At 38.0% G+C, this 16,624-nt stretch overlaps 2 protein-coding genes and 1 long non-coding RNA gene across 4 annotated transcripts; all 3 read right to left on the bottom strand.

Moving 5' to 3' along the window:
• Positions 1-58: 58 nt before the first annotated feature.
• On the bottom strand, positions 59-5,508 carry LOC109111593 (coiled-coil domain-containing protein 105-like). Of its 2 annotated transcripts, none has more exons than XM_019124552.2 (8): positions 4,961-5,508; positions 2,758-3,033; positions 2,504-2,608; positions 2,117-2,273; positions 1,833-1,966; positions 1,430-1,525; positions 1,125-1,238; positions 59-447 (listed from the first exon to the last, which is right to left on the bottom strand). In XM_019124552.2, the coding sequence occupies exons 1-8, from the start codon at positions 5,252-5,254 to the stop codon at positions 262-264; spliced, it is 1,362 nt and encodes a 453-aa protein (XP_018980097.1). In that variant the 5' UTR covers positions 5,255-5,508; the 3' UTR covers positions 59-261. The 2 variants fall into 2 exon arrangements, with proteins under 2 accessions (XP_018980097.1, XP_018980096.1); XM_019124551.2 differs by having other exon boundaries at positions 60-447; positions 1,833-1,999; positions 4,961-5,436.
• Positions 5,509-7,431: 1,923 nt separating this feature from the next.
• LOC109111594 (uncharacterized protein PFB0145c-like) lies at positions 7,432-13,866 on the bottom strand. The gene is made up of 9 exons (XM_019124553.2): positions 12,864-13,866; positions 12,634-12,786; positions 10,958-11,032; positions 10,741-10,857; positions 10,283-10,432; positions 9,896-10,063; positions 9,591-9,782; positions 8,555-8,746; positions 7,432-8,465 (listed from the first exon to the last, which is right to left on the bottom strand). Exons 1-9 carry the CDS (start codon positions 13,596-13,598, stop codon positions 8,361-8,363), a joined length of 1,887 nt encoding a protein of 628 aa, XP_018980098.2. The 5' UTR covers positions 13,599-13,866; the 3' UTR covers positions 7,432-8,360.
• A 214-nt stretch (positions 13,867-14,080) lies between these two features.
• On the bottom strand, positions 14,081-15,844 carry LOC109111601. Its single transcript, XR_006156499.1, has 4 exons — positions 15,730-15,844; positions 15,113-15,155; positions 14,890-15,010; positions 14,081-14,261 (listed from the first exon to the last, which is right to left on the bottom strand). It is a non-coding gene; the product is annotated as an uncharacterized LOC109111601 (long non-coding RNA).
• Between the last annotated feature and the right edge of the window lie 780 nt (positions 15,845-16,624).

Genomic DNA, 16,624 nt, shown 5'->3' with positions numbered 1-16,624 from the left:
TTTTGCTTTTTAGAGTTTTATGTATTAGTATAATGATAATAACAAACACTGTGCCACCAGTACTTCAGTAATGCTGGAGTGTCATTCGGTCACACATTTTGCATGTGTATTTTCTGAACATTGTTCAAATGGCAAACAATCACCATACTCTTATTTTGCAAACACCACATGGTAACTTTGTATAATAATTAGAAAGACCCCAGATTTCAACCTTTAGCATGTGAAGCACCATCTTTATGTTAGTTTGCTGTCAGTAGAGTTTTAACTGGTTGCAGGCCGGACAGACTGGGGACGTACGAGTCTTCCCCGCAGCCTGATCACAGCAGAGTCCACACTGGCTGCGGCACGCTTTCCATACTTGTCATCCTCCAGCTGCTGATGAGTGACCTGCAGCTTTGCGATCTCTTTCCCTGAGGATTCCAGGTGTTTCCGGAGCATAGTGCTGCCCTGAGAGTATGAGGGAAATGTATGTGTTAACAGTGCTTGATTTAGACTATCAGCCTACACGACCGTTCTAAGGTTTGGGATCAATAAGTTATTAATTTTTTTTTAATAATACTTTTCCACAACCAGGATGCATTAAATTGACCAAAAGTGACAGTAAAGACATTTGTTATTACAAGTAAATGTTGTTGTTGATAATAATAAGAAGTGTTTCTTGATCAGCAAATCAGCATATTAGAATGAGTTCTCAAGGATCATGTGACACTGAACCCTGGAATAATGGTTGCTGCAGATATAGCTTTGTCATCACAGAAATAAATTGTGTCTTAAAATATATTAAAATAAAAAAACTGTTATTTAAATTGTAATAACTTTTCACAGTATTACTGTTTATACTTATTTATATTAAATGCAAACATGGAACATTAGAGATTTCTTTCAAAAACATAACACATTCTTACTGACCCCAATTTTTTGAACAATATAGTGTAGATTTTATATCTTCTTCATGTTTTGAAAATATTATGTACTCTATGCCTTACATGATTGTTTAAATTAAATTATACAGAATTATACTGTCAGTATTTTTTTTATGAATTTGATCTTACTTTTACTGCATATGCAAAAAAATATTTTGATTCAGGCTAGGATCCAAAGATTATATCATCCAATGCTCTGACCTGTGTTAGGAGGTCGGATTCTGGAAGCCCAGAACTTGAATGCCGCCCATACAGCTGAGTCATAGGCCTGCTCAATCTCTCACGACAGAAAAGATCAGCACTGCAGACTGGGCCCTGCAAGGAAGGAATTCATCTGCATCAATCAGTGAGTGAAAAAGTCATGAAAAGAATGGTAATGTCATTCAGAATGTAGGATTTTAGTAGCACTTTAAGATAAATTTTAGTGGGCAAGGGTTAATACGCATATGCACTTGAAAGTCACTTTGGTAGTAAATTAGCACCACAGTCTATAAATAAAAACATACCATAGCTCTGCCAAGACTGTAGCCAGCACACTGCATCTGTCTCTGTTTGCGGTAAATGGCCTGTCTCGTGGCAGCTGAGCTCAGTGTCAGATGTTGCTGATGAGGAAGAAGAAAAAGTACATACACCTGAATACAGTAAACTAGTCCAAAACATTTAATTACCTTAGCTCAAAGTCACATTTAACTATTCAAATACAAAGCAGGAGCAGAGCAAATGTATTGTGTTTGTAATTATGCCTGCAAAATATTGGGTATTTCCTTCCATTTCAATTTATTTCTGCTCTTTTAAATATTTGTTGCACCTTTTATTGCAAATCTATACCTTTCAATCTCCATCATTTAAAAAGTATTCAGTTTCATTCTGCAGAATTCAGTCTGCCCACTCTCCACTTTAATCACACACCTCTAGGTTGATAGTTTCTGTGATTTTCTTCAGCAGGGCCTCACTGGCTGAATGGTGCATATCTGTTTGCTTTCTGATGACATCACTCATGACTTGTGAAATGTTCTCTCTGAGCTGCTGAGACTGACGTAGTACTGTTGATGAAGAATCCAAAGCCTGTTTGCACTCAATGACAGGCAGAGTGAAATTAGGTACCAACAGTCATTCCCTGTCTGCATGCAAGCTTGGGTGACAAAGAGACAAAGGAAGGGTTAGAGACTTGAAGATAAATGTTGCCCGGGTACCTGGAGTAAACGGTCCAGTGGGGTCAGGTTTCAGTGAGAGGGGAGAAGGGTACGTTTTCACACCCGCTGAGAGTGAGCCATGCTGGGGAAGCAGCTCTGTTACTATGGATCTCTCAAAGGCACAATCCAACAACTGCTTACTGCTCTCAGCCAAAACCTCAAAATAAAAATAAAATAAACAGAATAGTAGCATATTCTTTTTTTCAGTCCTGGTGAAACAATTTAGTTATCCTGAACATGTAAGTTCAACTCATTTGCTAATGCAAAATATGTCAAGTGAATTAAGAAAAATAAAACAATAGCCTCCTATTTCCTCTGAATTGTTTTTTTAAAGGCATTAGATATATCTACATATTATATGTATATCCAGCAAGGCCTTTTTTTCACCTGTTGTTGAGTTAAGATCTTTTTCAACATGCTCTCCAGTTCTTGTTTTAGTACATTCAGGCCTCTTCGTTCACTGTGTAGAAGATCATCGGCTCCATCCCACAACTTGACAAAAAATATGGTGTAATCCATGATTTTGCACTCTTTATTTGTCAAAACAAGGTTTTTAATATATTTTAGTCCACGTTTGATCTCTTTAACTTCTTATGGGGTCATTTTAAATTAGACTACAGTCATGTACTGTAGTTACTCACTGTCTCTGTGGTGGCCGGTCGAAACTTCCTGCAATCTACACTTTGCTGATTGACCAGCAATGCTCTCCTAAGACTGCGGAGCAATTTTTCCAGTCGTTCCCTCTGATGCTCCACCCTGGTGCCCTCCTGTGTGACCCTGCCTGCTTGTCTGCGCAGGCGACCCTCCACCTCTCTCACACCCCGCATATATTCACCCGCCATACCAGTGCTGACCACTGCACTCTGATCACGCAGGACCGGCAGAGGGAACGGCCCGCTAATGATTCCAGAAGTGAGCTATGAAAGAAAACAACATTTTTATCATATTGTAGGAATATGGAGCACACTATGAAGTACACTTCTCTTGAACATGTAGGCCTACAGTAAATACAACTTGAGTTCTAATTCTAGTCTTATCATATATTAATTTTCATAAATTTTTTAATGTTTTTGAAATTATTTATATTATGCTCACCAAGACTGCATTTATTTGATCAAAAATACTGCAGAAACAGTAATACTATAAAATATCATTATAATTTGAAACAGCTGTTTTCTCTTATATAATTTTAAAATGTAGGCCGGCTAATGGTTCACTGAAATGGGTTTTTCATTGGTCAGTACCAAATAAAATATCTAGTGTAGAGTCCAATGGTTCATATTTTTTTCAATTCATGTAAATTATATTGTAAAAAATATATTCCAATTCTTTTGATTTTGCTTGAAAAATATTTGCCTCACCAAAGAAATTTTGTGTTCACCTGCAAAACTTTTGCGTTTCTTGAAAGTTTTGCGAGCAAACACAAACGCTTTAGAAGTAAATACAAAATAACTTGTGGGGCCGGTGTCATTTTTTCCTACCTGTGAGATATTCCTAGGCTTATTGCACATGCGCACATCAATATTTTCCGTCATTTCCACCAATAGCTGCTCACATAAAATTCAAGGCATTTATGTTTGCCTACAAAACCACCACTGGCTCTGCAGCCCTTTACCTAAATTCATTACTTCAGTCTTATGTGCCTTTAGAAGCTTGCGTTCTGCAAGTGAAAGTCACTTTATTTTGCCATCCCAAAGTAGCTTGTTTAAACTTGGTTGGTCTTTTAGCAAGTCTGCAGCTTGACCAGCTAAAACCAGCCTGACTAGCTAAAAAGGTGCCAAAACCACTTTAAAACCAGCCTGGAAGCAGCCAACCAGCTAGATGGATAGATAGATAGATTAAAAATATTCTATAGAGTGGAAGCTTAAATGAGTTTAAATGGGTTAGAAATAGTACATACAGTAGAAGGGAAGTTTGATTGAGCCAAATGGGCTTCAGTGTGTTTAGATTTACATTTTTGACATTTGGAGTTTGAATAGTCTTGGTTCATTTGAACAGTCCGTCAATGTAAATCTATGGGATTTTTATGATATCACCATATGCTGCATATGCTCTTCTGTATCATCCAAGCCACAAAGATGCTCTGTTTTCTTTCAAATCAAGGCTAAATACACATAGAAACAGTGCATCCTTGTGGCGTGGATGATACAGAAGAACATACGGTGATATGGAGAGACACAGAGGAGACTGTTGACAAAGGAATTGTTGAATAAAGTCGTTATTTTTGTTTTCTTCGCTTACAAAAAGTGTTCCCATCGCTTCATATAACCCAGATTGCACGTCTGATGGCAGATGGAGTATTCTGACGACGACTTTCATCGCTTTCCTGGACCTTGACACTGCTCTTTTGTTGGCAGTTTATGGGACATTCACAGGCCTTCCTGTTCTTTTACAAAATGTTTTGATGTGTGTTGCGTTGATTAACGGTGTTTTTTACGGGTTTGGAACGACATTGGGGGAAAGTGATTAATGACAAAATTTTCATTTTGGGGTGGAGTATCCCTTTAAGAAAACCGTAAGTTGGATCAGGCTGAGTTTGGTGGTTCTAGCTTGAAAGCTCTAGGAGTAGCATTCAGAAATGTAGTCTAAGAATAATAATAATAAATAATAATAATAATAATAATAATAATAATAATAATAATAATAATAATAATAATAATAATAATAAGCTTAAGCAGAATATCAGTAAATTGGCTTTTTCAAGCAAACTTAATTAGTGGTGCGCCTTGACCAATCAGAAACCAGGACCGGAACTATCAGTTTTATAATGTCAAATAGGGACATCGCTGCTTAATTTTTTATTGTAATAAATCAGCCACCGTTTCAACTTCTGAGGTACATTACCATACTTCCAATGGATTTAGGTCGGAATTCCTTTTGCTTTTCCGAGTCACTCTCATTGCGCTCCTTATCGACGCTGCTGTTCACACTGTAAGCTGTTAACTGAGGAAATCTGGAGGTAAAAGTCCCAACGCTGTGGCTGCGGTAGCGTGCAGAAGAGTGCAGTTGATCTGCGTGAGTTTGACGCAGAAGATCCTCGGCGCGCAGAATCGAGCGGACAGTCGCATCCCTCCAGCCTTTAGATCCTACAACCACAGCCGCAGGAGAAGCGCACTGGACCGGCCGCTTCATGATCATGGTACTCAGCTAACGTTACTTTAATTCACCACCAGTGAAACAATCCGAATAACTCCTAAGTGTTTGGGTTTAAAAGTGTTGGTTGTCTCCAACGCAACTGTTCCTCGGGGACACGCACAGAGCTCTGATTGGGTAACGCGAGACGCGCTAATGAACGAGTGTCAATGGAGGCAGATCCTTCAGCTCCATTCACACTGAAACTCAATCAGTGGCGATCCTGTTACACGATGAGAACGGATCGCGTGTTGTGATGTGCAACAGAGACACCCTAAATTATTCTGGCACACTATATTAATTATTAAAATAAAATATAATTTGATTTAACGTCAGCGGATAAACAGCTGAGGAAGTCTGGAGCTGTCGACCCCCCAAAAACGAGCGTTTAGGACACAAATCGTTGTAGAGGGTTTTATCATTGTGCTTTAAAGGAAAATAGATCTTAGTATCATCAGCATATAGATGAAAGGATACTTTATATTTGCTAAAAATGCAAGCCAGAGGTAGTAATACAGGGTGAACAATAACGGCCCGAGGATTGATCCCTGTGGCACTCCACAATTAAGAGGTATACTAGAGGAGGACTGATGACCAATACGAACACTAAAAAATCTGTTGGTCAGGTAGGAATGGAAGCACTGTTCACACCGGGACGAATTTCGCGCGCGATATTCGCCGACGTTTAACGCCTCGTGACTAAACAAAGGGCGCCAATGTGAGTGTGCACACCGACGCGAAAAACGCCACGCGTAAAAGCGTCATTTTTTAAAAAACGCCTCGGGTTCGTTTTTTTGGTTTGACGCACCGCGTCAAAAACTATACGACCAATGAGAATGGCGCTTTTGCACACGTGTCTGGAGCTTCTGAAGTTACAGTAAAACACAACTTGGGGGCGCTCAAACACAAAACTGTCTTGCTGAGCACACATACGTAACGGCGAAGAAGATATACGCCAAGTAGCGTCTACACTGCCGGGAAGAAATAAGACGAAGAAGATGCAAGGCAAGATGAATGTAGAGTTGCTGGTCTCGTTTGGTGTCGGAACAACAAAGCCCTATATGACAAACGCGACAGCGATTACAAAAATCTTGATAAAAGAGAACTAGTATTTCTAGTATTTCTGTTTTACATTAAGCGCCATCTAATGTCAGGGAATGAATTTGCATGTTCACTCGGCTCATCGTCAGCGAAAATCGCTTGGGTGTGAACACAAAAAACGCGTTGAAAAACGCTGGCGAATAACGCGCGCCGATATTCGTCCCGGTGTGTACGGCCGACTGTGCCACGCAGGCCCACAGATGTCTCCAAATGTGTCAACAGGACCTCATGGTCAACCAAATCAAAAGCAGCACTCAGATCTAATAAGACTAAAAGCCATGGATTTCCCAGAAGCAGTTTCTGTAAAGATATCACTTGAGACTCTTTAAAGGGTCGGATTCAGTACTGTGTAAAGATTTGAAGCCAGATTGAAACATCTTGTAAACAGAATTAATAGTCAAATAAGATTGTAATTCAGAGTCAATACAACTTTCTCAAGGATCTTTGAAATAAAGGGTAGATTAGAAATAGGACAAAAATTGGAAAAAGAAGAAGGATCCAGGTTTGGTTTTTTTGGAGATAAGGCGTCACCACAGCACATTACAAGGAGGCAGCGTCCCGCAATAGAAAGTCAATGGAGAGCGTTGGATTGTTCTTGAGCACTTATATCATTGCTCTTTTGTTGATTTTGATTGCTTCCATTGTCCTCATTTGTAAGTCGTTTTGGATAAATCGTCTGCTAAATGACTAAATGTAAATAATTACAATGAAGAATTTCTGAAAGAAGCTATCATTATTTAACACCATAACACTTATATTAAAAGTATTAATATTTTTATTAAAACATTATATTTAAGTGTAATATTTACATTTCATTAAATTACCCCATGCTTTGATCAAAATGTTTGTATATTTTATAATAGTGTAGTATAACTATACAACATACTAAAATTGTGCATATATACATACAAATACACAATTTTATTTATATATTATCAACAAGCATACCTAGAAAAATGTTTTGATAATAGATATTTGCATGACTTTTCCAGACCCTAAAAATTCCTGATATGTAATATATGAGGTCATCCATAAAAAAAATCTAACACCAGACATAATGATCACACAAAAGTACAGTCATATAGATTTTTTGAGGCTTTATTGTCAATTATACCCCTAAGTTCTCAAGAAAGAACCTTTAATATTTCAGACATAAAAGAAAACCCACACAAACTTGAGGCTTAATTTTAAATGTGATTTATGAGGTATGCACCAAGTTGTGGGGATTCCAGCATATCCAAATAAAATAAACCGATTAAAAGATGAGAGTTTGTAGATCCTTCTGTTGTGCAAACGTTTTCTCTACACCGGAACGAAGATAGCACATCCCAGTTGGGAATATAATGGCATCTCCAAAACAAATCAACATGAGAAAACATTCATAAATACAGAACAAATATAAGATCACATGGAAAATTATATTGGGAACAAGACAAATCAAATAATAACAAGAAAAGCAGTATTCAACATTCACTCATAAAACAATTTAGACATTTAGTAATAATAATGGCAGTATGGATTGTGGGAATACGGAAAAATAATTATTAATAAGCAAAGCATATGCTGAAAAGGCATGTGTGGGTAACTATGTCAATCTTGGAACCACAACCTGGAAGTGTGGGAAGTAATCAGAACATTTTACGGCTGTGTACCTGTAATGGCCAGGTCATAAATTCATATAGACTAAAAAAAAAAAAAATATACACTCAGCTTTCTCAAAAGTTCAGTTTTGAACAATCTGGCAGAACATGCAAATGGCACTATTCACAACTTAAATACACTGGCCTGTCTTGAATTCCTTTTGGTTTTATAACTAGAGAATTACCATAAGAATTTAACAGAATTAACTTTATGAACCATTGCTTTAGATTCTCATTTTTGAGAAGTTAAGAGACTGCACTTAATGAAAGTAGTGCCATTAACAATATATTGAACAGTTATGAAATTCAGTGTATACATGTTTCCACATACATGACATCGTTAAATACACAGTATGTGTTTCATCACACACTCACAGTGTGTGTTTGAGGGCTGTTCTGGGTCCAAGTCTGCTAGAGATGTTTTGCTGTAGCTCTGTTAACACACTGTCCCGCTCCTCTAACTCCAGAAGAACTTGCTATGAAGGGCAAACAAGAAAATACGTCAGTAATTTGTGATCATGGAGGATGTGTTACACTGGTAGCAGTTTAGAAACAGGTGATTTACCTCTATGAGTTTATCCCTCTTCTGAAGATTGTCTCTTAGTTTTCCTTCCTCAAATGCTCTCTCCTTATTTTCCTTCTTCCACCCTAGTTCAGCCTCCTTTTTCTCCTTGGTTTTCTCTCTCAGCTCCTTGAGTGTGTTCTTGAGTTGCTCTGATAGTGCAGTGATGGCTTGTTTGTGATTTTCTCTTTGGTCCTAAAAGAACATGGAGGCATGTTGATGAAAACATACAAACCAGATCTTGAGAGCACACTGATTTGGACATTCTGCTCTTTTAAGTCATGCTTTTTAAATAATGTTCATGACATACTTACTGGAAGTAATGCATCGATATGTCAGCAATAAAAAATTATCAGAAACAAATTTAGGTTTCAACCTAAACAATTTTCGAGGGCCCACAAATGATTCCTAATTTTTCAAGACCCTTTTTTTAAGGCTATGTTCAGACTGCAGGCAAATCAGACCACTTCCAAAATTTGATATCAATCATATGTTTTGATGTCCAGTCCAGACTTCCAAAAACCTATTTGGATAAAATCTGGATGTTTTTTTTTTCTTTTTCTTTTTTTTTCTGCCTGTCTGAACATAGCTATAGTAAATGCTGTTGATGTTTAGTTGATGAGTGTACAAAACTTCACTAAACATAATTTGTAGCACACCTACCCTGCTGTAATTGCAATAAGTTTGTGCTTTCTTACTTTTGATAGGAAACCGAGTCTAAGCTTTCAGATTCTGTCAATTTTATAATGAAATTCATACAGAATAAATATGGTTTTGAAGCTCATTACTTTCAGTAAAAAAAAAAAAAATTAGTGCACCGCTAGCTACTGTCATTAGCCAGAGCAATCTCTGTACACCACCAGGTGGCGCAATTGCTTTTCTGTTGCATCATGAAATGGCTAAATCATAAAGTACATTCATTAGATTCAGATTTGCAGGTTTTTGAGATATTCAGCACACTAAAAATGATTGGCAATGAGTTGAATTTTTTGAAAAAGCCACAATGGGAAATTAAAGTTATGGTTTAGTCAGACGTTACCAGTATGATGCTTTCGGTGTTGGTTAAGGCCGAGGAGAGTCTTGAGATCTCCTGCAGCATGGTGGCACTGAGCTCCTCTCGATCTCTGAAGCTCGCTGCAAGCAAAGCTTCTTTCTCTCGCAGCTGATTGACTAATCCAGCCTCAGCTCCGACCCCTTCCAATCCCCGTCCAATCAGTGAGTCTGAGAGTGCCTATGGGCAAAATGTTAATAGTTGACTACTGGAAATGATCCATTAACTAAATCAACAGCACTCTGCAAGAGAAGTCAAATCAGTCAGCGAGAGAAAGATAACGCCATGTCTACCTGCACATCTCGGCGTGAACTCTCCAGTGCCTCCTTTAGCGGGAAAATATAGTCTTTGTTTTCCTTCACCAATGTAGTCAGAGCTGAATCTCTCTCTTTCCACACTTCCCATTCTTTCATCATCTCCTGTTGGGCTCGATCCCGCTCCGTAAGCTCTACACGCAGGTGCTATTTGAAGATACAAAACATTGATTTATTTTTGCCTCAAATAGAGTTCCAGGCTAAATAATCGGGAAACTAAAACCCATTTTCTGTATAAGAGGCATCAATGCCTCATTTACTCTCCAATGCATAGCACTCACAGATAATAGCAGCAGTTACTAACCAAGTGATTAAGTAAACAGTATGTGTGTACCATTGAATAAGTGCACTGTTTGTTTGACTCACGTTAATAACATCCTGGTTACACTGGAGCACAGTGTTGAGTGTGATGATGTCTCTGTCTCGCTCTCTGCCAGCATCTCTAATAGCTTGCAGCTGTTTCTCCAGGGCTTTCTCTCTCTCGCTCACCTCAGACAGCTGGGCCTCCAGGACTGCCTGATTAAAACATTAACACAGAAAATTATAAGCACTATGGAATAATGTGCATCCAGTGTTACCTGGACCAAGCAAACACACAAGTGCTCTTGTACTCAAGTTAATTACCCAACACAGTTTTTATATATATAAATAAAATTGCTGTCAAGAGGAAAATCTTAGATCACTTAGATGACTAAATAATGGTACAATTTTGTTATAATTATCAGATAGTTAGTCTATAGTGATTAATCATAATGATCTTAATTTAGGAACAACAGAAGTCTGAGCAGTCTTCACTTCAAAACTCATTCTCAGTCAGACCTCACCTCACGGTCACTGCGTGTTTCTGTCACTGCGCTGGCCAGTTTTTTGATGAGTTTGTCAGTGTCCTGTGATTCCAGCCCCTGCTCAGCACACAGCTTCTGGATCAAAGTCACACATTCCTGAAGAGAGGAGAGCACACAGTTCACTGACATATCCGTGACCTCCACACAATCTGTTTTTATACTGAATCTGTAATGAGTTCATCAATTCCGTACTCACCTGGATTACATTCTCTCTGCTGTGCAGTGATTGGCTGAGACTCTCTATGAGCTCATTTTTATTCTTCAGACTGGTCTGTGTGGCAAAACAGATCAGACAGGTGTTAGTCTCACAAACAGGCATCATTCTCAGCTAAAAGACTCCATGTCATGCCTGAGGGACAGTTCATGGCATTGTGACTCTTTATGACTGCATTCCACTAGTGTTATATAACTACTATCAGCTCACACTAGTTAGCAACCATTCAGAAGCTCCTACCCAGCATGCACCAGTGCTATGAAATTACAGCACTCTGTAAAATGCCGAATTAAATGTAGATCATAAGAGAGTAGTTATGTACAGTGGCCACAAAATATTTGGACACAAATCACACTTCATGTAACAGCAGTACAGCACATTGCATTATATAACAACACATCAAATTCATTAACTGTCTAAATTACTGATAATATGTCTGTTATTCCATCTTCCCTAGTTGTCTTTTTAAATGATGTTATCTTGTTTTGTTGTCCAAAAACTTCTATGCAGTATTATTTTGGTATTATTTATATAGTATTATAATATTTATTAACATTTTAAATTAGCTTATATTTATATATTTTTTAGTTTTAATTAGAATTTTATTTGAACTTTCGTCATTTAATTTTTAGTAATGTGCTTTTGCCCTTTTTACTAGTTTTTTTTTAATTTATGTATATTTTGTTTTTTGTTTTTATAATACCACTTAAACAAACATTAGAAATGCTGCCTTAGCAAAAGGTAAATGAATAATAAAAAAAAATTCTTTCTTTTTTCAATTTAAGTTTTTCTAATATTTATATTTATCCTTTATTTTAATTAACTAAATTTATTTTCATGAAACATTTTGCTTTTAAAGGTGTTAGTGTTGTCTTTCTAAATAAATGTAACTTTGATATTTAATGCAATGGAATTCATACATTAATTGTGGCTTAAATGTCTAAACACATGATCAGGCCATTGTATAAATTCATTCTTCATGTATTTTAGTGCTGTCAAATGATTAATTGCGATTTAATCACATCCAAAATGAAAGTTTGTTTACATAATGCATGTGAGTACTGTGTATATTTTTTATGTGTATATAAATACACACAGTATATATTTTGATATATATTATTTTGATATATATAACATTTTTCTTATATATACACACATGTGTGTGCATTTGTACACACACACACACACACCACAAATATACACAGTACGCACATATATTTTATGTAAACAAAATCGTTTGACAGCACTAATGTATTTGTGTATTTAGCTGAAAATAATGCACAATGAAGACTGAAAGAGAGAAAATGACATCAAAATGCAGTAGCTGACAAGCCTGTTATGAAAGAAAGCCTAGGGCAAACTCCTCTGGTCTGGGAAGATTCCTGGAGGAGGTGTGTGTGCATGTACAGTATGTGTGTGTGTGTGTGTGTGTATAAACACCTCTCTACATGGGCAAACCTAAACACTATCTTTTTAAAAACATCCACACATCTTCTGCAATATACCCTATATAAGGCATCATTTGCCAAAAGTCAACAAAAACATTAGGAGAGGGTGTGCCTCAGACGTGCTGTGCTAAGCCTCTTAAACACAATGCACATGATCACTTGAAACACCCATGCCATTTAACTTAATTATCGCAGCCACGTCTTACTTACCACTTGTGGAGACTTCAACTGCTTGGGAGGAGCATCGCTTGTTGGTTTGTTGGTGTCCCTGAGCTGTGCCTCCAGAGTTCTGATGCGAGCCTGAGCTTGAACGAGTTGTTCACGCAACTGCTTCACAGCATGAGGCACCCTACCTGCGGATGCCTAAAAAGAGAGATAAAAATGAACTAAAAAGTTTGAAAAGCAGGGTGAAACATCTAAAACAGTCTGACAGTCCTCACCTCTTTTTGCAGTGGCATAAAGTCATCTTTTAGCTCGGTCAGGATGTCATCGTTTTCTACTTCAAACTCATCCTCCGTCCCGTTGTCACCATCTCCAAAATTCAGGACCCTTACTAACCCCGCTTTCAGTCCCACCTTATCCTTCCCATTCTGCATGTCCCCTCTGTGCAACACAGGAATGCGACTTCCAGCCGGTGACCTCACTGGCTTTCCTTCAATGCTCCTTAACTCTTTGAAAACGGTGTCTATAATGGCCGAATGCTCTTCTGGCCAATCAAATGGATCATTGCCGTCTAAAGAGTCCAGCGAGGTAGTGGGGGATCGAGGTCGCAAAGAATGACAGGAACCAGACAGCGAGGCGGGGCTGGATCTGACAGATGCCACTTTTGACCAATGGAGAGGCATGCTGCAGGATTTTTCTCGAGAGAGGCCCAATGACGTGAAAGCTTGATCGGGCAAGTGACGTGGAATCCCACAAACAGACTCGTAGTCTGAGTCGGACACCCTCAAGGAGTCGCAACACTCACACATCTTGCCTTTCTGACACCGTTTCCCTGTTCTCCTATAATATGGACACGACTCAGCTTTCTCCGACCACCATTCATACTCAGAGAGGGCCATGTTGTCCCTCATCATTTCTCTGTATCCTTCCCCTAGGGAATCCTTCTGGTCCCTTTCATCCTCACTGGAACTTCCGTTTCTCCTGGAGGTAGACGTGTGGCGCTGATCGTACATGCTTCGCACCCATCGTCTGATCTTGTCCCGTTCCTGAGTGAGTTTCTGGAGTCTCTCGCTTGACAGCACTCGGACTCGGGCGATGACGGTGTCAAACTTGAAAACTCGTTCCAGAACGGACACACACTTGCCGCATACAAACTCCCCCTGACCGCTCCCACGTGGTACAGGCTGCTCTAATATATGTGTCAGCACACAGAGCAGGTCGATTCCTTTTGTGGGGGTGAGCAGGCCACGAGACTTCGAGAGTGAATGGGAAGAGCTGCTGGGTGATCAGAGTTGTGTGATAGAAGTGATGGATTTTTATAAAATATTTTTTTAGATTATTATATTCGATAATTAAATTCTATGATGCAATACTATGTAATATTAAATTTTATAGAGTAATTTATTAAAAATTATGCAGAAATGTGCATTTTTTATTTTGAAATGTATACAGTAATAGCAAATGTAATGTAATTAGACATGTTCTCTGCAGGTCATACCCCATGGGCTGCTCTGTGCCGATCTGGGCAAGCTTCCCTTGCTAGAAAAGTCTGTCGGCGTCTGAGGTTGTGTCCCCTTTCTGTTTTGTCCTGCATACAGCCATCGCCGCTGGTTACCTTGCAGGTCACTCCCACAGATCCGGCATCCTTCACTTTTACCTCGAGTAGTCATCATAAACTGGTGCAGCAGGTGCCATATAATAAAAATAATAATAATAATAATGTAATGTTGATAAATAATTCAATAACAATAAAAAAAAACAATCTCTAAAAAAATTCTCAAAATATTCTTTGAAAAACCTATATTTGTATATTGTCTATGAACGATATATATATATATATATATATATTAGTGCTGTCAAACCTACAAACATAATTATGTATGTGTACTATGTATATTTATTAGGTATATATATATATATATATATATATCTATATATATAAATATATTATATATGTATATATATATATTATATATATATTATATTCACACACACACACACCCACACAGTATTAAAATAATTTTGAAAATCTTACAAATATATACATTTATATTTTTTATATTCTTATATACAATAGTTCATATATAAAATAACTTTTATTATTTAAAAATATAACTTTTATGCATGGTTGTGTATTTATATATACAGCATATATACATATACACACATATTATTTATAGTATATATAAAATTATATAATGGATGCGATGTAAATCATTTGACAGCACATATATACATACATACATACATACATACACACAAACACACACACACACACACACACACACACACACACATACATACCTGTATAAATCTATCAGTAGTTGTCTGTCCCTTGGCTGGGGTGGATCCAGTGAACGACCGCTCACTCTCCCCTGCTGACAGTCTCAATGTTTACATGGGATGGACACATCGGCCTTGAGCTCTAAACACATGTATAAAACAAAATAGATGTGTTTACTGAAGACTTTAACTGGACACCACGCTAGCACAGTTCAGCCAAAAATGTATGTAATCATTTACTCACAATGTTTAATGTTGTTCTAACCCTGTATAACTTGCTGTTTTAGCTGGAACACAAAAGGAAATGTCAAACACAGCCAGTCACCATTTACTTTCTTTGCAATTTTTTCCATACAATAAAAGTGAATGGTGACTGAGTCTGCCTGAGTCTCCTCTGTTCCTTACAAGACACACAAGTCTGGAACAACATCAGGTGAATAAATGGTGACAGAATTTTCTTAGTTTGGTGGACTATTCTTTTCAAACAGATCTATGAAAAACTAGCAGGGGCTCTTTTATTTTAACTCGCAGCTTAAAAACGCAAATGAATTATGTAAATAAGTGACGCGTTGGCAGAGAACTTTCCATACGATGACTAATCACAGCAACTCTGTGTTTTGAATCATTCAAAAATGATTTTAAACCACTATCACAGCGCTTAAAACGCGATAAACTGCCGCAGATATAAACCCACGCGAAACTGACTTTTGATTCCCGGAATGTCAGATTGACCCTGCAGAGGACAAAACATGATACGACAGCCCAAACAACTCTTTTACACAGCCGTCAACTGACCTGATAAGTTACGAGAAACGAAAATATCCCATTACAATACAATCACAAACAGATAAAGTCGCTTACCGAAGCTCAGGAAGTGTCTTCAGGTCTCGAGCAAAAGCTCTCACGCGTCCAAACCCGAGTGGCAGCCGCCGCGCGCCGCTCTACCTTGCTGACGTCATCATAAATACCTGTTTCAGCACGCAGCCGCGTGGCGCTCCCCAGCTGTTCGCAAAGGCATGCGCATGCGGTAATATACTGTATGTTACAAATTATTATAACACTACTAGTATTTCCACCAGCTAAGTCAGTCATTTCTATGTTTTGCTGTAGTGTGTTGCTGTAATTTTATGACATATCTCTATTTATGACATTATTTTTGACAGCATCCTCAGTTTTTTACAGCATTTTTACACAAGTCCCTAAAACTTTTCACAGTACTGTAGCTTTGCAGGTCGTTTCTTCAAGCATCTTGGAGACATTGCCACAGTTCTTCTGGATTTAGTCTGTCTCAGTTTGTTCTGTTTCTTCATTTCATTCCAGACATACTGGATGATGATATATCAGATCTGATGTAATCAGATTTCTGTGGCCAATGTATGTATGTATGTATGTATAGCCTATATATATATGTGGCCTAATGGTTGGAGAGTTGGACTTGTAACCAGAAGGTCGCAGGTCCAAGTCTCGGTGCTGGCAGGAGTTGTAGGTGGGAGGGAGTGAATAAACAGTGCTCTCTTCCACCCTCAGTACCCATGGCTGAAGTGCCCTTGAGCAAGGCACTGAACCCCCAGTTGCTCCCCGGGTGTGTGTTCACGGTGTGTTCACTTCTCACTGCTGTGTGTGTGCACTTGGATAGGTTAAACGCAGAGCACCAATTCCGAGTATGTGTTACCATACTTGGCGAATGTCACTAATTTAAGTATTTATGTATATATATATATATATATATATATATATATATATATATATAATATAT

Source organism: Cyprinus carpio, chromosome B15 (genome assembly GCF_018340385.1).
Source record: "Cyprinus carpio isolate SPL01 chromosome B15, ASM1834038v1, whole genome shotgun sequence".
NCBI lineage: Eukaryota > Metazoa > Chordata > Actinopteri > Cypriniformes > Cyprinidae > Cyprinus > Cyprinus carpio.
The sequence above is the reverse complement of the archived record's forward strand: the minus strand, read 5'-3'. Positions and strand labels throughout refer to the sequence as shown.

What these genes read in the sequence shown, in the direction of transcription:
- LOC109111593 (XM_019124551.2), bottom strand. Translation starts at nt 5,254, where the DNA reads ATGATCATGAAGCGGCCGGTCCAGTGCGCTTCTCCTGCGGCTGTGGTT. An exon ending in AGATCTTAACTCAACAACAG is followed by an intron (nt 2,274 to 2,503) that starts GTGAAAAAAAGG and finishes TTTTATTTTGAG; the next exon opens with GTTTTGGCTGAGAGCAGTAA. An exon ending in CAGAAACTATCAACCTAGAG is followed by an intron (nt 1,526 to 1,832) that starts GTGTGTGATTAA and finishes CTTCCTCATCAG; the next exon opens with CAACATCTGACACTGAGCTC.
- LOC109111594 (XM_019124553.2), bottom strand. Translation starts at nt 13,598, where the DNA reads ATGTACGATCAGCGCCACACGTCTACCTCCAGGAGAAACGGAAGTTCC. An exon ending in TTATGCCACTGCAAAAAGAG is followed by an intron (nt 12,787 to 12,863) that starts GTGAGGACTGTC and finishes CTCTCTTTTTAG; the next exon opens with GCATCCGCAGGTAGGGTGCC. An exon ending in GTTCACGCCGAGATGTGCAG is followed by an intron (nt 9,783 to 9,895) that starts GTAGACATGGCG and finishes TTTTGCCCATAG; the next exon opens with GCACTCTCAGACTCACTGAT.